The sequence below is a fragment of the Guillardia theta genome (assembly GCF_000315625.1).
Source record: "Guillardia theta CCMP2712 unplaced genomic scaffold GUITHscaffold_59, whole genome shotgun sequence".
NCBI classification, from domain to species: domain Eukaryota; class Cryptophyceae; order Pyrenomonadales; family Geminigeraceae; genus Guillardia; species Guillardia theta.
Window position 1 is genome coordinate 51,336 of NW_005434615.1, and position 21,246 is coordinate 72,581.

At 50.7% G+C, this 21,246-nt stretch overlaps 9 protein-coding genes across 9 annotated transcripts; 3 read left to right on the forward strand and 6 right to left on the reverse strand.

Annotated features, from left to right (window-relative positions):
- Nucleotides 1-472: 472 nt before the first annotated feature.
- Nucleotides 473-2,189, reverse strand: GUITHDRAFT_164357 (hypothetical protein; the record flags this gene model as incomplete). Its single annotated transcript, XM_005828360.1, has 3 exons — nt 473-613; nt 670-1,838; nt 2,175-2,189. The coding sequence occupies 3 exons, from the start codon at nt 2,187-2,189 to the stop codon at nt 541-543; spliced, it is 1,257 nt and encodes a 418-aa protein (XP_005828417.1). The 3' UTR covers nt 473-540.
- Nucleotides 2,190-4,545: 2,356 nt separating this feature from the next.
- On the forward strand, nt 4,546-5,238 carry GUITHDRAFT_153804 (hypothetical protein). Its single transcript, XM_005828361.1, has one exon. The coding sequence runs from the start codon at nt 4,710-4,712 to the stop codon at nt 5,193-5,195; it is 486 nt and encodes a 161-aa protein (XP_005828418.1). The 5' UTR covers nt 4,546-4,709; the 3' UTR covers nt 5,196-5,238.
- A 5-nt stretch (nt 5,239-5,243) lies between these two features.
- Nucleotides 5,244-5,837, reverse strand: GUITHDRAFT_112414 (hypothetical protein; the record flags this gene model as incomplete). Its single annotated transcript, XM_005828362.1, has 1 exon — nt 5,244-5,837. The coding sequence occupies one exon, from the start codon at nt 5,835-5,837 to the stop codon at nt 5,244-5,246; it is 594 nt and encodes a 197-aa protein (XP_005828419.1).
- Nucleotides 5,838-6,684: 847 nt separating this feature from the next.
- Nucleotides 6,685-7,482, reverse strand: GUITHDRAFT_153805 (hypothetical protein). Its single transcript, XM_005828363.1, has 2 exons — nt 7,068-7,482; nt 6,685-6,839 (listed from the first exon to the last, which is right to left on the reverse strand). The coding sequence occupies exons 1-2, from the start codon at nt 7,470-7,472 to the stop codon at nt 6,732-6,734; spliced, it is 513 nt and encodes a 170-aa protein (XP_005828420.1). The 5' UTR covers nt 7,473-7,482; the 3' UTR covers nt 6,685-6,731.
- Nucleotides 7,483-7,775: 293 nt separating this feature from the next.
- On the reverse strand, nt 7,776-8,569 carry GUITHDRAFT_153806 (hypothetical protein; the record flags this gene model as incomplete). The annotated part of the gene is made up of 3 exons (XM_005828364.1): nt 8,449-8,569; nt 8,355-8,393; nt 7,776-8,302 (listed from the first exon to the last, which is right to left on the reverse strand). Coding segments are annotated over exons 1-3 (675 nt in total), but the record flags the coding sequence as incomplete, so codon positions are not given.
- A 2,046-nt stretch (nt 8,570-10,615) lies between these two features.
- On the forward strand, nt 10,616-12,314 carry GUITHDRAFT_164359 (hypothetical protein; the record flags this gene model as incomplete). Its single annotated transcript, XM_005828365.1, has 5 exons — nt 10,616-10,972; nt 11,032-11,993; nt 12,039-12,117; nt 12,147-12,227; nt 12,279-12,314. The coding sequence occupies 5 exons, from the start codon at nt 10,616-10,618 to the stop codon at nt 12,312-12,314; spliced, it is 1,515 nt and encodes a 504-aa protein (XP_005828422.1).
- Nucleotides 12,315-13,373: 1,059 nt separating this feature from the next.
- Nucleotides 13,374-14,607, reverse strand: GUITHDRAFT_74691 (hypothetical protein; the record flags this gene model as incomplete). The annotated part of the gene is made up of 4 exons (XM_005828366.1): nt 13,374-13,500; nt 13,550-13,788; nt 13,839-13,981; nt 14,031-14,607. Coding segments are annotated over 4 exons (1,086 nt in total), but the record flags the coding sequence as incomplete, so codon positions are not given.
- Nucleotides 14,608-16,066: 1,459 nt separating this feature from the next.
- On the forward strand, nt 16,067-16,940 carry GUITHDRAFT_158205 (hypothetical protein; the record flags this gene model as incomplete). Its single annotated transcript, XM_005828367.1, has 4 exons — nt 16,067-16,174; nt 16,224-16,442; nt 16,487-16,715; nt 16,762-16,940. 4 exons carry the CDS (start codon nt 16,067-16,069, stop codon nt 16,938-16,940), a joined length of 735 nt encoding a protein of 244 aa, XP_005828424.1.
- Nucleotides 16,941-18,051: 1,111 nt separating this feature from the next.
- GUITHDRAFT_159886 (hypothetical protein) lies at nt 18,052-19,851 on the reverse strand (the record flags this gene model as incomplete). The annotated part of the gene is made up of 3 exons (XM_005828368.1): nt 18,052-19,242; nt 19,300-19,392; nt 19,837-19,851. 3 exons carry the CDS (start codon nt 19,849-19,851, stop codon nt 18,052-18,054), a joined length of 1,299 nt encoding a protein of 432 aa, XP_005828425.1.
- Nucleotides 19,852-21,246: the final 1,395 nt, after the last annotated feature.

The window sequence follows — 21,246 nt, forward strand, 5'->3', positions numbered from 1 at the left end:
CCTGAATTTTTGACTATGGTGACGAATTATTGACTACAAGACTCAAGATATTGACAAGAGCACGTCACTTCGCTGCAACCACCCCCACCACCAATAATGGAGTGGAAAGGACCCCCTCTGCACCCTACACCGAAACCCAATGAAAGCAACAAACTTCGGGAAACCCTCAACACAAGGAACGAGAGGATGGGAGACGAGACGAGAGGGGAGATTGATCACTTCTTGCCAACGACATTGCTGTAATGGACAATCTACCGCAGAAGAAATCACCTCCGCAGAGAGTATCAACACAGCACACTAGAAACAATCACTATACCTGGAACATACACCTCCGTCGAAACTATCTACCGAAGAAACTGTCTCTCACTTCTGAGAAATTGAAAGACTTCAATGGTGACAGTACCGGTTATCAATTGGTGCGATACTCTGCAAATTCAACTACGATGAAATTCCAAGGGCCAACATACGGTGTGGCATAGAAAAATCATAGTTGTTGGATCATAAATTATTCAGTCTAACTGTCTAAACTATTTGTAACATTCACTCAAGTTTTCTGTGATGCTCTTGGACGGAAGTTTTCTTGGCTGGGGCACCCAGCAGCCTGTTCCAAAACCTGTAAAAGCAGTTAGATTCCATCAGTGAAAATATTGTTGTTAAGCAGAAACTTACTTAGTTCCACCCCATCTGTTTTCAACAACCCCAGGCAATTTGTTATCATGCACTTGCTTCTCCGGTTGCAGGAAGCTGAGGAGCGGTGCTTGTGGGTTCTTGATCACCTGGTTTCGAGACACCGTGACGTCAGAAGCCACCCCCTCCGGTTTTGCTCGCAGAGAAATCTGCTTCTGGGCAACTTGGTGATTCGCCCGCAAGGCTTTCCATGCCATGTTGGCGTCCGACAGTTTGGAGTGACCTTTATCTCCAGAGAACATCGAGCTGACGCATGAGTACAAGTCATGGCAATTCTTGTCTTTTACAGGCTGGGGATGCTTCCGCAGCTGTGCTGCAGCCTGCTTTGTCATCTTTTCCTTCTCTGCTGCAATGATCTCAGGTTTCTCCGACCACCAACTATAGGCATTCACTCCCGGCAGGCGGTGTCTCTTGGGGGCAGCATTCTTCTTGTTTGGCTGAACAACCTGGTCGCCTAACGCAGTTTCAGCTGCATTGAGGAGCGTTTGATGTTTGATGTGCTTCTCCAAGGGTTCTGTGACCGGTGCCCTCCCTTCAAGAGCGCGTCTTGCCTGTCTGAATTGTTCGATCTCTCTCTCCAATTTCTCATCGCGCGCGGAGTCATGGGTCACCTCTCTCTTCTCGTTGTACCTTTGAAGAGCATTGTGATACTTCTCTTCCTCAGCCTTGAGAACCTTTTCAAGATGATTCTCATCCGAGTCAGAATGAGATGAGTGACGAGAATCCTGCTGTTTCGGAGCATTCGAATTCGATCTTGACCCATCCTTTTCATGTCGGATATGTCTTATCTCCTCATTGTTGAGCTCTAATTGCCTCCTAATCAATCTCTCATCACGTTGGAGGGACCGGATTGAAGCTCGCCTTGACTTCAACTGCTCTATTTTCTGGCGCGCAAACTGCTCTCTCTTCAGCCATTCTTTTTCTGCAACTTTGATGAGATCAGCCTCTTCCTCGTCATGTTTGCGAATCCCGTCCAAACTCTCAGCCTTTTCAGCAGCATCCTCAGCTGTCCTCTTCCACTTTGCTAGCTTAGCAAGATCATGGGAATCAACAAGTTCGGAGCGCTCAACCCGGGTATTAACAACAGACAGTAGCACGAGTATGGCAAGAGCTCCTGCCAGTAAGCCCGTGTATTGAGGTTTTAGCGCCTCCTGTACAAAAATTTTAATTCTGGAGGACGTGCATTTGGATGCTGTGTAAGTCACCCAGGGATCAATCACTACCCACAGAGCTCTTACACAATATCAAGGGAAAGTGTTGAGGGGAATTTGAAGTGAGGTGTGCAGAAGACGAGGAACATAGGAGGACGTCAGCCAACAGCACAGCCGTACCGCACCGTTGCAAGGGGAGAAACCGAGAAGAGGAGAGGCAGAAAAGAACGAGAGAGGGTGGGGGTTCGAGACCATGACACTTAGTTTGCGAGTTAAACAACATTGTCGTCTAACATGCCCTCCAGCTTTCACTCGCATGACATGTCCACTCCTTACCTTCCAACCCTTCATGGCGCCAGACGAACAGTCAACCCAAAGCCCACTGCCTAAACCTTTATCTAAACCGCACGTGACCTAAACCAATCGACGGACCGTGACACCGTTTTGGTCCGAGTCTCACTGAGTTCGGAGCCGCGGTCGGACCCGGGGCACGGTCCGGCCCCCCCGGTTTGTTATGAGGAGCTCCTGTTAGAAGTTGTACTGTGCCAAAGTCACGCAGACACTGAGTCCATCGACCTCAGTTGCAGTCCGATCTGGCAACAAGACAGTTTTTGCTCAATACCGAGTTTAATCAGTGTACACAAACCGTGCCGTCATCGACTCCTGAGTTGCAACAAGACAGTTTCAAGTTTTTGCTCAATACCGAGTTTAATGCACACAAACTGTGACTCCAGAATTGAGGAGCACCGTGATGATCGGACAGTCGCCGCGACCGGACTGAGCCTCCGAGATAGACGCCGCCGGAGGCTGTACTATGCTAGGATCACGGTGTGACCGACGGTCGGCCACTGGGCCGGGCAAGCATCCGAGTGCCGGGCAGATCGGACATGAGCCGGGACAGTGAGGCCGCAGTTTGCAAGACGGCTAGGAAAGCCCCCTGAGTCTCGCTACAGGAGGCAGCCTTTTTTGTTTACTCGGCGCTATCTGGGTGACCGTGCGTCAGGCTGGCCGTGACCGTCGCCCGCGGCTGGCATACGATCCATCAAAGATAGACTGTATCGCGCGGGGCGGCTAGCCCTGACTCAGTGACCCGATGTAAACCCCAACCGTCGGCGGAGCCTCCGTCCGTAGCCTGAACGGTACGCGGGACCGGTGCGCCTCACCGTCACTGACGTCAGTTTACCGTTGCCGCCGCCCCGGCCTACTGTAGTACCGTAGACTGTAGACGGTACGGTACGGTACAAGGCCGCACCGTCCGAGCCGCGGCGAGGCCGGGCCGGGCCCGGGCCTTCGTGTCCGATCCCCGTCCGATCCGTCACTGACTCCCGGAGACCCGGGCCGCGTCACGAGCTCAGTACAGCACGTGCAGACGCTCCTTGCTGACCTGATGCCTTGAGCTCTCTCCTCGTTTTCTCTCCTCCATGGCTGATGATAACACGCCTGCTAAGCGTGAAAGGGCCGAAGAGACTGAGGATTCTGAGCCCTCTAAGCGACAGCGCGATTCTGAATCAGCTGTTCCAAACTCTAAGCAAGAGGAGGAGCGTGCAGACAAGGATGTTTCAGAGCAAGGGCTGAAGAAGTTGCTCATAACCGGCATCCCTGGAGTGAGACAAGATGCGCTTCAAGGTTCGCTGAACAGATCAGCGATTCCCTTTCATCGGCTGCAGAAGAAGAAGATGGAGAAGGATGCGGAAATTTGGTTGCCAGATGATCCTATCATCATTCGGGTAACTTTTGATTTCTGCTCTCTTTCGACCTGATTTTGTTGTTCTCAAGGCTTGTAAGCTCATTCTGAATGGAACGTGCGTGCATGGCCGGAAGATGCAACTCAACGATGGGGAGCAGAAGGCAGAGGAGGATTCGAGCCGCACGCTATCTCAGCAGGTGACTGCACTTGCCGATATGTTGTATGAGGATCAAATCTACTTCAAAGAGCATATCTTGCGTGCGTCGCTTCGGCGTGTGACGCAGGACCTGTCGAAGAACAAGTACAACTTGGAATGGCTCAAGTCTTGCAGCAGAGGCCCGTGTTGCAACCTCGAGAAAGTTTACCACTCGCCGCAGATCCGAGGTTACAGGAACAAGAATGAATTCACTATCGGTTACGATCGAGATGGAAAAGCTACTGTCGGCTTTCGATATGGACGGTTTGCCGATGGCGACAGTTCGGTAGGAAATGCAGATCAGTGCTTGCACATTCCTGCTTGTGCTTTGAAAGTCGCAGAGGTCGTGACAGATTTCTTGCGCAATTATCAAAAATTAGAATGTTGGGGGGCAGCAAAGCATACCGGAACCTGGCGTATGGTCACCGTCCGAAACAACTCTGAGAACGACGTGATCGCTGTCGTTCAATACTCTTCGTCGAACACCAAGAAGGAAGAGCTGGATGAAGCGCTCGCATGCCTTGATCAGCACATTCGAAGCAAAGTGGACTCAGGAGACTTGACCTTGACATCTTTCTTCTTGCAGGAGTACAACGATGTGAGCAATCGAGCCAACGATGACTGTCCTGTTCGGCTCGTTTGGGGCAAGCCGTTCTTCCACGAAACCTTGATGGACCTGCAATTCAGAATCTCTCCCAGTGCATTCTTTCAAGTCAACACAAAGGGAGCAGAGCTACTCTATGGTCTCGTAAGGAATTGGGTTGGAGCGACGGGAACAGAGACAGTGCTCGACGTTTGTTGTGGTACTGGAACGATTGGAATCTGCATAGCTTCAGGTGCTTGTTTGTTTCGATTGCATCGCCGACTTGTTCCTGCAATGTCTGTGATGCATTCAAATATTTGCTACTCTTGAGTGTTCAATGACGACACCTTTCCACCAAGATCGCTGAGACGTTGCTGCTGTTGATGCATTAATAATCCAGTGCGAATGTGTCTTCGTTCTGAATCCTTTTTAACAGGTGCGAGAAAAGTGATAGGCATAGAATTGTGTGCTCCAGCCATTGAGGATGCAAAGCTGAATGCGGAGAGGAACAAGATTTCCAATTGCGAGTTTCTCGTAGGGAGGGCTGAAGATCAGATCGACGCTGCTATCAGCCAGCACGTCAAAGACGGAGACAAGTGCGTCGCTGTTGTCGATCCACCCAGAGAGGGCTTGCACTGGAAGGTGATCAAGGCGATTCGCAAATCTAAGGAGATCGAACGTGTCGTATACGTGTCATGCAATCATGTCGCATGGGTGGAGCAAGCTCGTCAGTTCTGTCACCCTTCGGACGACTCTCGTCACCCTGGTGAACCTTTCGAGCCAATCAAGGCCATCGGCGTCGATCTCTTTCCCCACACTCCTCATATTGAGCTTGTTGTTCTGCTTGAGCGCGGGAATACTCTGAAAGAAACAAAATCTTCTAAGTTGTAGACTATGTATATTGAAACTATTGAGAATGTAAATGCCCAACTGCATACGTTATCCCGACCTCTCTAGCTTTGGTCGAGTCATCAAGTAATACACAAGGCCGAAGAACGGAACAGACCTGGCAATGAAGAGCGCAGAATCGTTTCTGTATCCTCTCCTTCTCATATCATCGGGGACTAGCCAACCCTGGAAGATCCAAAAGACCAGACTGTCGACTGCGAAGGAATGTGCAAGGCGGTCCGAGGAGGAGACGAACTGCCATAAAGTTTCCAGCCGGGTCGCGGCATCCCCATACTCTGCTCCTCTGGCATATGCCCCCCATAAAACTGACACTACGAACACAGAGGTAAGCAAGAGAGGCAGCGCCTTGCTCTCTGAGATTCTCAGCTCGGCATCGCTACCCTGCGTATCAACTGCCCCGGACTCTTGCAATTTTTGGAAGGACTCTCGCAAGCCCAGGTAGGGAAGATAGAATACGTTGGTCAAGAATGCTGTTCCTATCATGAAGGGCAGCATCGGAACTTTCTGCTTGTTTCCATCCGATAGGAATCCGAAGAAGAGTGCTCCCCATGCAACCACAATGTTGAAGAAAGCCTCCAACGCTGGGTGGAGATTCGGTGAGAAGTCAGGGAATATAGCCGGCATGATGAACCAGAAGTTAAAGCTCAAGTTGATTGCTTCCAAGGTGACAGGCCAGCCAATATTGCACATCTCTCCTGTTTGACCCCCACATGGAGCATCGCTGAAGAATACATGGAAGATGTAAAGCACCCAGGTTGACCAAACAGCAATCTTTGGGAGGAGCTCGGAGTACCCCATCTTCTCTTCTACGCTATTATCACGATTATCATCAAGATTCGCCCTTATCCTGGTTCTTCGCAGATGACGTGAGGGTGTAAGTGAGACGCGTGTTGTCCGTGGTGAGCCAAGCATTTGAGACAATTTTTGAGCAGACAACCCCGGCAGGGATGATGTTCTGACTGAGAGCATAAGGGGAGGTGGCCGGGCTATCATGCTTGATCCTGCTGCCGTGGCATGAAGAAAGCCCTCTGCGCCGGTACCAGCGCTGCATGCCAGCAGCATGAGAATCCACCACGCCATGTTCGTTTACTAGTCTGTGCAATCAGTAATCACCCCTCCTTCTCAGCATCCACAGTGTTCGATCCATGGGTAGGGTACTCACAAAGCAAAAATCGGGACAACTAATGTTAAATTCAACACATTTATCAGCTTTCTTTAAACTCTGAAAGTTTTCTGTGATTTTTATTGTTTTCACGTGTGAAAATCCAAATTGGGCCATTTGCACTCAACAGATCATGTTTAGCATGTCATCAAGACAGTGATTGATGCGAATATCTCCTCCATCACCATCATGCCAGGTGGCAGCTCATACTCAGCACGGCATCTCACAACCTCAACTCCTGATTTCCTCGTAGCGAGACTCATCATTTCCAACATTCCACTTCCACATGAGGGCTTAACACACATGTATCAACTCAACAATGATTTCATTCAGGGACGAACTGTACATGCTCTACACTACGTGCTCTGGAGCATGTCTGCATACGTCCTTTGTCCACTCTCCCTATTTCTATTTGCCTCTGCCTGATGGTCTTCAACTGCCAGCGACTTCTCAATGCTAACCTGCTGGCGATATTCCAGCAAGTGCTTGTAGTATGTGATGTATGAGTATTGCGAGTACCTCTTTCTCTGTGCCATCGTCGTCCATGCATCTTCTCCGTACGCCCTTTCCACCAGTGTACGGAACCCAATTCTGTAACACTGACAGAAGTTGTGAGACATAATTGCCTCGTTTCCTTGCAGTACTCCTTGCTCTCGGCATATGTTTTCCACCATGGTCATCACAAGATATGCTTTGTATACATTCTTCCTCGTGTTCTCATCCTTCACGTCTGCGGAGAAAGGAACCTGACTGAGGTGCTTTAAGGGCCGAATCCTCCTCACTTGTCCTTCCACGATGACATCTTGCCCCAAATTCCACCACATGAACATATTTCGAACTCTGCAACGCAAAGGAAATGGCCAACCCAACGGGATCATATGTCTGCCAGGCCCGCATCCTTCCCATTCGAAGTCATCCCCTCCAACTTGTATCTCACCGTTGCCATCATTCCCCTGTCCTTGTGATGAAACCAGAACCGCGTTCCTCTCCGGTGTCCCCTCCCTGCTCACTTCTGCACCTTCCTCCGATTCACTCTCATTCAATCTTCCATTCGAGCCAGCATCTGACATCACGTTGCTCACCCCATGTGCCATCATAACATGGCCTGCTCCACCCAGTACCATCTGTCGCATAGCTTCACCCACGGCGGCCTGCACCTGCTCCCCTATATTGCCCATCTGCTGCACCTGTTGTCCTATATTGGCAAGTTGTTGCATGACGATGCGGAAAGCATCTGTGAAGTCCATGTTTCCAGATGTAACCTGCCCTCCACTAGGACCTGGTACATCCCTCCTCCATCCAGCAACAAAACCTAAATTCGTTCGCAGTTCCTCCCTGATTACAGTTTTGAAATCGTCAAACTTCTGGTCCAGTTCTTTCATCTTCTCATCCATCTTCTTCTCGATTGCCTTCATCTTTACATCCATCTTCTCCTCGATTACCTTCATCTCCTCCTTGATGGCATCTCGCACTTCAACCCTCATATCTTTCATGCCTTTCAATATTTCTGTCTTGGTTGGAGTACCACTAGCTGACATGCCGCAATGGGTACATCTGTGCGAACACACGATGATATGCTCTCGCAATGACATCAGCCTTGCCATACTGCCTTGTCCAAACATTCCGAACATCGGTATGCCCCATATGTCATCGTTGCTGTGCGGAAACCATTCCTGTAGGGTTGGAAGGTGCCATAAGACACTTGCAAGGAAGAAGCGGATACACTTTTGAAATCCTGCCGGGAAACTTCTGTAACCTGATATGAACCTCTCCCAGCCGATCTCTTCTATTTGCTTCAATCCTTCCGTTGTGAAGTGGGGGGGAAGTACAGCAAAGTCTGCGGTTCCGCTGTCGTTGCCAGCAAGAATCCTGCCTGCGAACTGGTCTCCACCCGTTTCACCAAGGATATAACGATCCTGCGTCTCTCCTGCCACAATTTTACTTCTTATCCCTGTTCCGCGATTTCATAGCAGACATACCTATCTTCCAGTTGGCTCGGATATACACTGTTGGAGCTCCTGGCAACAGTCCTGTCACTAACAATCGGCTGACAAACAGCAGTGCAAGTCGCACCGGGACCATCCATCATACCCAGCAAATGGGTGATTCCTCCCTTCCGCAATGAATGGGTCCCAGCATTGTCCAAGTTGCCATGCTGGTCCTTTGCAGCTTGAGATGCCATGCGTTGCATGAGCTGTGCATACCTCTGTTTCTGATCCCTCCCCATCAGCAGCTTGTTTCCCTCCCTGGCAAGGAAGATGCCTCGGGTGGCAAAGGTGTACAAAGCAAGAGTAAGGACTGGACATATTTCTGGATTGTGGGGTGCGGCAAACAAATGCTTGATCCTGGTGTTTTTCAAGTCAGTCCCAATCCCGGCTTGGTCTGTTTTGGTGCGCAAAAGTACTACTTTCATGTAATCATTCTCCCAATCAAAGTGCTGTAGATGCAAGATATCAAGGCTCTCACTCCCGCAGATGAGATTCCACATGAGACATGTGCATGTCCATCCAAATATCCACGTGTCTCCGGGTGCTGTGCTACCTTGACGAGGTTTCTGGTTCCTAAACGTTCTGCACAGGCAGATATACTCATCCATTCTTATCCCCGTTCTGCCTTCATGAATGCGCATGACTCCTCGAGATTTCTTCTCTGTAACTACTTTCGTGTACGACTCCATGCAACGGTCTAACACCTCGTCTATACACATTGCTGCTTCTCCTTCTGGCATGTCCCTGGCTACAAATTCCATGTGTCTACATTGGTACAGGTACTTCAACGCACTTTTGTAGCCTCGTATCGTAGACACGGCTACTGTCGGTTTGTCCGCTGCATTGGTTACAAAATTCACGTCTTGAATGCCAGTGAGTCCCACTACCAATTCAACATCATTGCTGGTGGTGCCTGCTTGTTCTTCAACGTCATCATCCATCTCGACATCATCATGTTCATCTTCATATGAAGCATGCGCCTGTGATGGGCCTGCTTCATGCGCCTGTGATGGGCCTGCTTCATCTTCGGCTTCATCATCGACTTCAATGTGATCGCCATTGATCTGCATGGTTGGGTGGGTGCCCTTCTTCATACGTTTCGCTTTTGATTGCTTGATCTTCTCCCTGACCCGCTCCTTTTGCGACAAATAACCGAAGAATGCTACTAATGCATCGTATGGCAATGGCAAAACAAGGTCGTCCAAGGTTTCATTCAGAGCTGCATGATATCGTGGGTGAGACCTGAAGAAAGCTATGATAGCATGAATGCGGTATGCGTAGTTCCTCTGCGTACTGAGACTGACCACTTTTGACTGCAATTCTCGAAATGCCTGCATGTTCAAATCAGGTCCCCCTGAACCGATGACCCTGCGATCCTGGAAGACATGCAATAATTCTTCGTCGGTGCGAGCACTGACCCGCCGTTTATTCGAAGGTCTACTTTGAGTCACGGTGTTGTTATGGGCTCCTCGGTTGCATTGCCCACAATAGTTCATATCATCTGTGCCTTTCAGAGTACTAGCACAGAGATGATGGAAGGGTTTGTTGCAATACTGGCAGACTTTCAACTGAGCCTCAGGTTGCCCTCGCATAACACATGAGGCTTCATACAAGCATGTCTGCCTAGCTGGTGCCGACATTCTTTGCCAGGATGCAAATGTTCTCCCTGATATGGGTACTTGCGATTGTGGTGGAATCTGTTTGTCCTCGGCAATGCGACGAGGAATGATGCCCGGCAGTTTTCCCCTGGTTTGATCGCATAGATACAGCTCGCCTCAGAACTTTTACCTATATGACATCAAAGACAGCAATAGACCTGTAGATCAATCCAAGACTTCATCGGAATTTTGCGAGACCTGCGACCCGAAATAGAGAAAATGATGTGCTGAGCAAGCTACGAACATGTTCTGCTGAGTCTTCTGTGAGATTGAGGGTAGGAGGAGGAGGAGGAGGAGGAGGAGGAGGAGGAGGAGGAGGGACAAGATCAAGAAGAGAGGGACCAGATGAGATGGAGGAGTGAGTAGCAGTATCGATGATGAGCAAAACTATCGTGACGGGGAGGGCAATGAGGGTAGCCTGAGCGCTAGGACGATAGATGTAACATGGTCGGAATCAACAGGAGAGGGACGAGGCAGAGAGAAGGTCATCAAAAGAGCACGTCTTGTCAACTTTTAACGATGAATCACTCACTGCTTTGCGTTTACAGGTTCCTTCCTTCAACTGCCCTCCCTGATTGATCGCTTGAGGGCGCGATGCCCTGGACATCGGAGAGGCCCAGCTCCACAGGAAGCAAGAGCAGGGAAAGCACCACGGTGACTGTGACGAAGAGGGTGGGCCTTGAGTCCCAACCACTCCTGGCTCAGGATGGTTCTGCTCTGCATTCCAAGGACCACGAGGGATACAACACGATCACCATGATGAAGCCTGAGAGAGACCCGATGAAGTCGGCTCATCCCGTCATGATGCTGGAGTCCAGCAAGAATCCGTTGCATTCGATGAGCACAGAAGTTCAGCTTGTCTGTTTCTGCTCAGGGTGGGTAATGTTCTTAGAGGGGATCAACGGCATGTCGGGGTTGGCCACGAGCTACTTCTTTAAGGAGACTCTCAAGGTGGAGCTGCGGTCCTCTCATCCATAGGCTCCATCACCTCTCTTCCCTGGACGTGCAAGCCCTTGTACGGATTCATATCGGACGCATACCCGATCTGGGGGTATAGGAGGAAACCTTACCTCCTCATCGCGGGCATCCTGGGGAGCATCTCCTGGTTCCTCATGTCCAAGTACGTGACCACCGTCTTCCTTAGTGGCATCTGCATGACTCTCGGCTCGGGGGCCATCGCAGTGGCCAACGTGATCGCCGAGGCGATGGTGTGTGAGAAGAGTCGAGGGGAGACGCAGGAGTACGCATCCAGGCTTCAGAGCATCATATACACGGGTCAAGCGGTTGGCTCGATCATCGCTGCATGGACAGGAGGATATCTCTTGACGTTCATGTCTGATCGCCAGGTGTTCCTCTTGGTTGCAAGCTTCCCGCTGTCGTTGATTGTCATCGCATTCATTGTTCCGGAAGAGAGATACCACGGGAACCATGTTAAGGAGCGAAGTGAAATCAACGACAAGCTGCTGCAGCTGTGGAACGCGTTCAAACAGCCGCAGATATGGAGGCCTTGCGCATTCATCTTCATGCTCAATGCCACACCGGCTACGGGAGCGACCTGGTTCTACTTCTACACTGACGTGCTCAAGTTTTCATCGGAGTTTCTCGGAACCATCGGCCTGGTCGGGTCATGTTTCACTCTCGCTGGAGTCTTTCTCTTTGACGCAACGATGCGCAAGGCGTCCTTCAGGCCTGTCTTTCTTTGGTCCACCATTGTCAGCACCATCCTCGGCCTCTCTCAGCTCATCCTCGTCTTCCGATATAACCTCGTCCTGGGCATCCCCGACTCGGTCTTCTGCTTGGGTGAGAGCGCCATCCTGTCCATCGTCGGGTGGATCTGTACGATGCCGGTGCTCGTTCTGGCCGCAAGGTTGTGCCCCGAGGGGATGGAGGGGACGATGTACGCGCTGATCATGAGCATCAACAATCTCGGGGGGATCGTGGGTTCACAACTAGGGGCCGTCTTGACGACCTGGTACGTTTCTTGACCTCCCCCTCTGTACCTGAAGTCTGATTGCAGGTTGGGAGTGACTGAGCAGAATCTGGGCAACTTCTGGCTTCTGGTGCTGATCTGCAACTTGTCGACTTTTCTTCCTCTGGTAAGTCACTGCTAGTCGTCCTCCTTCAGCTGATCAGATCCCTACCCACAGCTTTTATCAATTGGATCCCCGAGGACGATCCTCAGGTGCTCGAGGAAACCACCGCACAGGTGAACCTTGCTGTCGTGAGGAGATCGAACCCTCACGGTGTCCTCTCACAGGCATCGGAGGTGGACATCAAGAGCGGTCTCGTCTGATTTTGTTTCTCTCGACTTCCTTATTGTTTGTCTTTGAGGGCATTCCAGAATTTGTCCTTGAAACAGTTTTTTCTCCTCTCCGGGTTGAGGCTCAATAAATCGCCCACTGGCTTCCTGATCCTCAGTGACGCTCTCCCCTGTCTTCCTCATTCTCGTCCCCAGCTCTCCAGCGTCTGCATGGTTGAGCGAATCGCTTCCTCGCGCGAGTGCCAGTGCGAGTCACGAAACTGCCTATGCTCGTGTGCCCGGCTGCGATGAGAAGAATCTGGGACACGGAAGGCGCAGGTGAGGAGGTCCTCCGTCAGTGGAGCCTGACCGATCTCCATGGAAAGCTCGAGCTCAAGAGCACGCATCTCCTGCTCCTCGTCTCAGTTCCTCATCTTCGCATGCAAAGTCACCTCAAGGGCGTCGATCCTGTCGCTCAGCCACTCGTCGAACTCCTCGTCCTTATCATCCTCCGGAAACTGACGGGTAATCAGGAAGCGGAAGGGAGTAAAGAATGGGGCTTACAAGCTCGGCATGTTCTTCAGAGTTGAACGAATCGTCTTCCTCGGATGGCGCCTGACGTGACGATGGGACAGTACCATCATGCAAGCGACTGATCCCAGCGAAGGTCATTCTCGATTCTTCCTGAGCTCTTGACAACCGCTCGTACAGGCTGGGCAGTCCTGCCTCCTCCTCCTCCTCCTCCTCCTCCTCCTCCCCCTCCCCCTCCCCCTCCCCCTCCTCCTCCTCCTCCTCCAACTGCACTGATTTGTGTACCACGTACTCGCCCATGAGCTGTTGTAGCTCCTGGAGCAGCGATTGATCCCTCTCCATACTCGCGCGCTCGATGCTCTTGATCTCGCGCGGGTCATGCCGGAGCTTGACTTCCTTGTGTTCAGAGATTACATATCGCATCTTCTGTGCTAGCTTCTGCGCAGTAGATGGCCTGTACTTCCGTCGCGTTTCCTGTTCACTAATTGAGGCTTCTTGTCTAGAGCGGCGCTTCTCAGATTTAGGTTGATCCTTCCCCTGCGAGGGCGTGAGATCCACACCCAACGTCTCATGCTCACACTTGACCTTCAAGGAGCGTTTCAAGGTGCTGTTCTGAACCCTCAACTTGCCTATCTCCGTCCTGAGCTCGTTGATGAGGCTCTCCTTTGCATCCAGCATTACTACTGGTTTGTTCCGAATATTTTTTGCTCTGGAAACGAGAAAGATTCACAGACTGCAAGCCCGACACAGGAGCTGACCTGCTAGCGAATTCCAGACTGCGCAGACTCTCTGAGAGATGGGCAGCAGAAGGCGAGCAGCACGCCAGCATGAGCGTCTTGGAATTCCCCCCCAGCGAGTGCATCAGCAACTTTGTCAACGTGCTGTCTCGATATGGCACCCTGAAGTTGCTGTTTTTGCGCGAGCTCTTGCTCAAAGCGTGAATCACCTTCCCCAAAGTGAACAGACTCTTGTTGATCTGGCTGCTCTCGACAAGCATCTGATCGTAGGAGATATGATAAAAAGAAGCTGGCTGACAAGGAGATTTACCTTTCCATTGGCCTTCGTATCTTTGTTTCTCTCGCTGCCAGCAAGGTCGATGAAGGAAACTCGTCCGTGACAGATCTGTGAAAGGCTGGAGTCCTCCGAGTCATCAACTCTCTTGTAGCATTTCACGTTGATCGTAAAGATACCTGTCAAGACAGTGAGCCCGAAACAGGGAGACCCTGACAAGAAGCTCACAATGACTTCTGTTTGACCTTTGATTCATCTCGTGGGTGCCGATCATGGTGTTCTTATATCCCTCGCAGAAGTACCGCATGACCTCTGCTTTCGTTGAACATTGGACTTCGCTTAGGTTCTGCACGTAGAAACCTTGGTGAGGGTTCCACTTGATCGGGAGGTGGTTGTTGGAGGGATTTAAAACGTCCCTCACTTGCTCATTGTAAACTTCGTAATAACTCACAAACACATCGAAGTTTCCCTCCTGGCGTCTCTTGATGGCGCTGAAGAGGAACTTGACAGAGCGAGATAGGAGCCCGTCGAGTTCGCTTGACTTCTTGTCAAGTTTGGGAATCACTGATTCATGTCCTATCAGGCTGTAAGTCTTTCCAGATCCCGTCTGTCCATATGCGAAGCAGGTTGAAGAGAAGCCATCCAAGGCCGAGGCAAGCAGCGGACGGATACCACAGACGTCAAAGAAGTGACCTTGAGAAGCGTCTTGAGACACACACACGTCCAACGTGTAACTCCTCGCCGTCCTCGCAGTTTTCCTCGAGCTCTCTTCATAGATCACTTGGATGGTCCTTGAGTCCCCCATGCATCTCAATGCGATCGACGAAGCTCTCTCGATCTCTTCTGCCGTCAGCGATCTGATCCTCCCTACAACCCTGCGCATGATTTCATCCCACAGATAAGCACACAGCATGCGGAGTTTCAGCTACGATTAGCATCCGCACAACACAAACCTGATGTTCTCCTCTTCCGCATGAGGTCCGACTTGCATGCTCGATCAACATGCTCCACAAGTCATCTCAATGATACATCTAAGACTCCCAGACCTGACGAATTGGAGCAAGTCAATGTCACTGTCAATCCAGTGCCCGGCTAACAAACAAGCTGTCGATCGCATTTTCTTTCGATCTACTCAGTTGTCGTCTTCATGGTTATCGTCTTCGTTCTTTGCCACACCTGTATCTACCTGACTGTGGACTTACTTGTCTTGCTGTTGCTACCTCCTTCCCTCTCACCTTCTCTCTTCTCCACTTACTTGTCTTGCTGTTGCTACCTCCTTTCCTCTCCCCTTCTCTCTTCTCCACTCCCCCTCTCACTGCCATTTCCCGCTCTCTCGCCATTGCTGGTTTGTAACGAGGCGGGCTCGCTAGTATTAGCGAGCGCACATGCGCAGGCGATTCGGACTGGTAAAAGATGCACAGCGAGGAGGAGGGGGGAGGGGGGAGGGGGGAAGAGAATGAGGAGGAGTTGGTGGTGTTGGCGGTGGTAGTGGAGGAGGAGGAGGAGGAGGAGGAGGAGGAGGAGGAAGGAGGAGGAGGAGGTGGTGGTGGTGGTGGTGGTGGAGGAGGAGGAGGAGGAGGAGGAGGAGGAGGAGGAGGAGGAGGTGGTGGTGGTGGTGGCGGTGGTGGGTTACAAGGATCGGGGAAGTTGAATGAGGTTAAGCTGGGGCAAAGTTGAGGAAGGGAAGAGGATTGAAGAGCAAATGGAGTATTACATAAGGGAGGAGGATTGAAGAGCAAATGGAGTATTACATAAGGGAGGAGGATTGAAGAGCAAATGGAGTATTACATAAGGGAGGGGGGGGTGGGTTTGTTGCGCGAGTGATCGCAAGTGACGATTCCTCACAGGCATTGTTCTTGAGTTCGGCGTTGTTGAGCTTCAGAAACTCTGTCCATGTCGACAGTGTAGTTGCCAATGAAGTGTCCTTGCGTCTTTGCAGTCCGATGCACAAGCTGGCGTTTGTTCAGACATGTAGACTGCGAGGAGGGTCCTTCCCCTCCCTGTCCTCAGCACGAGGAGGTTTCTTCTTCTGCGTCGAGAATCCTCTCATCTCTGTTGGTTCAAAACGTTTGAAGACGGCCCAGCGCCAGAAGGTAACGGCCAAGGCCGAAACTGATACAGTCGAGTATGCCAACATCAACAGGTATCAACTTGACCTGCCTCCTTGCCCCTGCGGTTGTTCACTGACCCTCCACAGCCTGCAGACCGACGACTTCTCCTCCTACACTCCGAGAGGACCTGCTGTGTTCAAGGCAACCTTCTCCATGGAGGACCACGTGCAAGCAGCATGGAAACATTGGGAGAAACTCGGAAACCCTAGGTGGATCATGGCGCCGATGGTTGATCAGAGTGAGCTTGCATTTCGGATGATGGTGAGGAGTTCTCCTTTTCCATCTTGTGCCCTTACTGCTTCGTTCTAAGGGGAGGAAGTACAATTGTGATCTCTGTTACACTCCCATGCTCCATAGTCGGATGTTTGTCAACAATGCCCATTACAGGAAGGACTACCTTCAAAGCTTTGAGAAAGATAGACCTCTCATCGTTCAGTTCTGTGCCAACAATCCGAACACCTTGCTCCAAGCTGCAAAATATGTCGAAGACTCTTGCGACGCGGTTGACCTGAATCTTGGTTGTCCGCAGGTATTCTTTCTGCTCTGGTGAAAGTCATGTGACCTATCTCCTAGGAGATCGCACGGAGGGGAAGATATGGATCATTTCTGATGGAAGATTGGGACAGGATACATGATCTCGTGCTTACTATGAAACAAAGCTTGAAAGTTCCAATCTGGGCGAAGATACGACTGTTCCCAGAGATCTCTCAGACGATCGAGTACGCCAAGATGATAGAAGCAGCAGGGGCATCGGCTATTGCCATTCATGGGAGGACAAGGAAGCAGAAAGGAAACAATCCAGGTTGAGAAAGTTTGAGCAGACCGATGTTGCTTACCTTGGCATGCAGGGCCAGCCAACTTGGATTCGATTCGAGAAGTTGCGAAACATCTTCGGGTACCGGTGATAGCCAACGGAAACATCAGAACTTTTGAGGAGGCTCAGGAATGTCTGAGAAAGACAGAATGCCATGCAGTCATGAGCGCGTGCGGGCTGCTTGTCACCCCCAACTTGTTCTCCGGTACGTGAGGGAACAGGTTGTGCCAGCACAAGGTGACCCGACCCCCACCAGGTGGCTTCATAGAACCGGTGGAGCTTGCAAGGGAGTACCTCGACTTCGCCGACCGGTTCTGTGCGCACCCCCGACAGGTGCTTGAGACCCCCTGTGCTGGGAGGACGCTGACGAGCAGCTCAGATTCGGTCGCACATCTTTCAGATTCTCGTTCCTCAAATCCAACATCGAACCGACCTTCTTGATGACCTCGCTAACACCAAGATCCGACGTGGGGAGACCGCGGCACAGACCTTCTGCCCTTTCTTGGAGAGAGTTCGCCATGAAACCGGAACCTTAGAGCAGGCCCGAGCGCAGCGGGCGATCCTAGAATCGACGCCCATTGGCCTTGGCAGCGACACCGAAGAGCTGTTGCTGCAGGAGCTTCAGGGTAGGCAACTCAACAAGGCTCAGTACCGGGCAGCCTTGAGGAAGCAGCGCCGAGAGATAAAAAAGCGAAGCGACGTGACAATCTCGGGGCTGCCGGTAAGGGAAGTTCAGTTGCAGCCTGGGGCCCTCGCAGATCCCTTCGCCCACTTCACTTGCTTCTATCATCGTGTACCCGAGGAGGATCTTTATGGGGAGCAGACGCTGGAGCGCCTGATAGCAGCCGCGAACCTTGAGGAGGGCAGAAATGCCTTCATTGTGCGCCGCAGCAACAGCGACAGCAGGAGTGCAGTGAGCCTGACCTTCCGAGAGGGAGTGGAGTTTTATCACCGCAAGGTAGGGAGTGAGTGGTTCCTCGTCTCGATGGTGACTTGTCTTGTCAGATCAAGCGCGATGCAGACGATGGGGGCGCGGTTTGGAGGATGGAGTCTTTCGATGCGGAGGAAGACTTCTGGCAGGATGCCTCTTTGGACAATTTATTGCAAAAATTGGAGAAGTTGGGCTACTACGGTCTTCGCAACGATCTGATTCAACTTGAGCTGAATTCGCAGAGATGACAGAAGATGGTAATTGTGGTTTTAACAAGCCAACAGCACTTAGATGATCTCCTTTGAACCCACTCTAAATATGATTCAGCAGCACGGCTTGTGTGAACAAGTTTGAAGAGGCGTGCAGGTTGTCAAACAGGCACCTCAGATGAAATCAATAATCCGGGTGCCTTTCTATCAGCATTGCAACCCCCTGTCCTCCTGCAGCACAGGCAGCGACAACAGCAAGCTGCTTGTCTTCCTGCTTGAGGCGATCCGCTGCCCATGTTGTCAAACGGACTCCAGTAGCAGCAAAGGGATGCCCGACGGAGAGAGATCCACCCCGCGTGTTGAGGCGCTCAACAGGAAGCTCTCCAACCCTATCTGTTCCTAGCCACTGCTTGCACCAGGCATCTGAATTCAAAGCAGCCAAATTTGCAAGGACTTGCCCGGCAAAGGCTTCGTGCAGCTCCCACACATCCACGTCTTCAATCTTCAACCCAGTCTTGCGCAAAAGTTTGGATATCGCGTATGCTGGTCCTAGGAGCAACTGATCCTTTGGATCCTGAGAGACAAAGACGTAGTCCTTCATCCTCGCACGAGCACTTAGACCCAGTGCTTTGCACTTGTCTTCAGACATCACAAGCGCAGCTGAGGCACCATCGGTGAGGAAGGAAGAGTTTGCTGCTGTCACAGTCCCATGAGGCTTGATAAAAGCAGGCTTGAGTTTGCTCAGCTGCTCATCCGTGGCAGGTCTAATACCGTTGTCCTGTTCAACCCAGTGATCCTTCACCGAACTCTTGACCGGAACGATCTCTTCTTTGAACAGCCCCTTTGCTTGCGCATCAAAAGCAAGTTGATGAGACCTCTGAGCAAATTTGTCCTGCTGCTCTCTGGAAATGCCAAAGGCAGAAGCAAGGCGATCAGCACTATGCCCCATGACCTCTCCTGTGGAAAACTCTGCCACACCCGGAGCTTGCGGCGCGAGGTCAGAAAATTTCAGACCATTCAATAGGCCGAGCATCTGGCCCGTGGACTTCATCTTGCTGCTCTTGATCAACCTCTTTCGAACGGGCCTGGAGAAACGAATGGGGACATCAGACATGATCTCAACTCCTCCCGCCAGGAAGGTATCCAGTTGCCCAGATCGAATCTTGTCGATGCCGGTCGCCATTGCAATATTGGATGAAATGCAGGCTAGAGTGACTGTGTGAGCAGGTGTGCTTAGAGGAATACCAGCTGCCATGGCCGATTCTCGTGCAACGTTGGAGGTCAAGACCTCTTGGATGACCGTGCCGCAGCACACATACTCGATCTCCTCAGGTGGTATGGCGGTTTTCCTCAGCAGACCCTTGATCGCCTCACGCTGGATTGCGTCGAATATCATTGATGATCAAGAAGTTGAATATCTCAGACGTCATACCTGCAAGTCGTACGCCATGTAGTCTTCGTACTCTGTGCCGGACTGGCAGAAGGGTACACGGACGCCTCGAACGAACACTGCATCCTTGTTGTGCTGCAATCTTCGTCAGGAAAACGACGAACAAGCTCATCGCAAATTCATTCATCCATGATCAACAAATCAAACACACACATTTCTAATAGTCGTGATCAGGTGATGGACCACAACATAAGCAGAAGGACACAAGGATTTCGTTCAGTTATGAATAAAGGATCAGCAACGAGATTGGAATTTTGAGAAGACAATAGAAGGCAAATATTATGAACAGGCAACGAGGAGCTGATTTGAAGATAGCTGAAGGAGTCTAGGATGGATTGAACAGGCCAGCGATAGATGGAGAAGAACGAGCGACGAGAAGCAGAACGAGTGGAGGGCAAGAGATTGGAGGGGAATGGAATGGTTGAGCGTGGAAGAAGAAAGGGAGGGAGGAAGAGACTAGAGCGAGGGTCCTACCTTCACTGAAGATGTGCTGAAGCTCCGGATTTTTGGACATCTCACCAGCCGCCGCAGCATGGCGAAATAACTGGATGAACGGGGTGGGGTGAGTTTTGCAGAATAGTGGGTACTCAATGACGGGTGATATTTAGGTATTTCTTGTATGTACTATACGGGTGATATCCAATTTCTTTCTGTGATGGTGTGGGTAGGGGTAGAAACTATTTGGGGTGGGGTTACAGCATGATACGTCCCACAGACGGTCGTATGAAAGTAACGGAAATACTATTTGTTGTAACGACTAACCGTTTATAACGGCATCGGAATGTCGGGCGTGCAATGCGAGCCTTTTGAAGTGAGTAAACTGTTTTAAAAAAACTAGGACTAAAAAAAGAAACCAAAAGAGTTCTTTTTGATAACCATTGGACCTAGATTCCCTCTCGTGCAAGAATCGTTGCGATCTCCGCTTCTCTAAGCTATTACACTTAAAGAATGACCGGTACTGTTCTCGTTCTGGACGGGTGTCCCATAAAGGTTACTTTGTACCTAAAACAATTTTGAGGTGAGATGGAATCTCGTGCAGCGAAAAAACATATGTTCGTAACATAAAACATTTTCTATAACTAGTTATTAAATTGCACAAAGGTTGTTGGGTGTGTGCAACTGGCCAGATACTCTGAGAGATAATGAACATTTTGTATCAAATTTGAAACTGTGCCATATCAATTTCAACAAGTATAAAAAGGCTTCTTGAAATATCTGTGGTAGTGAACATGAACTGTTCAAAATGTTCGAGTAAGTTTTAAATAAGCAGACAAAGTGCTTCAAACATTTTCCTTCTTTAAATATTTATCAGCAAAAAATCAATTAAAAAACAAATAATTTCACGTTGCTTCACTTGCTACCCTACCCTGCCATGAATTAGAGTGCGCATCTGCACCCTACAATTCAACGTTACAACGTGGGGTATTCGATGCCTTTTTGGAAGACCCTACCCTACAGCTATGGCTGCTGCACCCCTTTCTTGCGATTACCCCTACCCAGCTTTTCCCCCACTATTACCCCCGCCTAGTAGCTTTACCCCTCTGGTTCGGACTACCCCTCCACCCCATCCGCCCTGGGATCTCAGACCCCACCCGTCTCCTCCTTATTGCCTTCGCCCTCCCGTTCCCTCCCTTCGTGCTGTTTCCTCTCCCCCTGTCATCCCTATCCGCATCCTCCGCCTCATCTCACCCCCGACTCATCAATCTCATAGTTTCCTCCTCCCTTTCATCGCTCACTTCCAGAAGACGTTGATCTTGCTCAGCTCTGGGCAACTTGTTGCGTTCCCGTCGACTAGTCACATCTCAATTTCGTTGGGGATCCTTTAGGTAAGGTGAGAAAATTTGTAAGTTCAGGCTGGGAAATGGTTCAACATACATGTATGTATTCGAAACAGTCCTGCTAGACCTTGTTTGGACATTTTGCGTCTTG

Bases quoted from the DNA above. Each gene is read 5' to 3' on its own strand.
- GUITHDRAFT_153804 (XM_005828361.1), top strand. From the start codon at position 4,710: ATGTGTCTTCGTTCTGAATCCTTTTTAACAGGTGCGAGAAAAGTGATA.
- GUITHDRAFT_153805 (XM_005828363.1), bottom strand. From the start codon at position 7,472: ATGATGGCACATGGGGTGAGCAACGTGATGTCAGATGCTGGCTCGAAT. The intron at 6,840-7,067 runs GCATATCTTGTG...GAATATCGCCAG, and splicing joins CGAGGAAGAATGTATACAAA to CAGGTTAGCATTGAGAAGTC.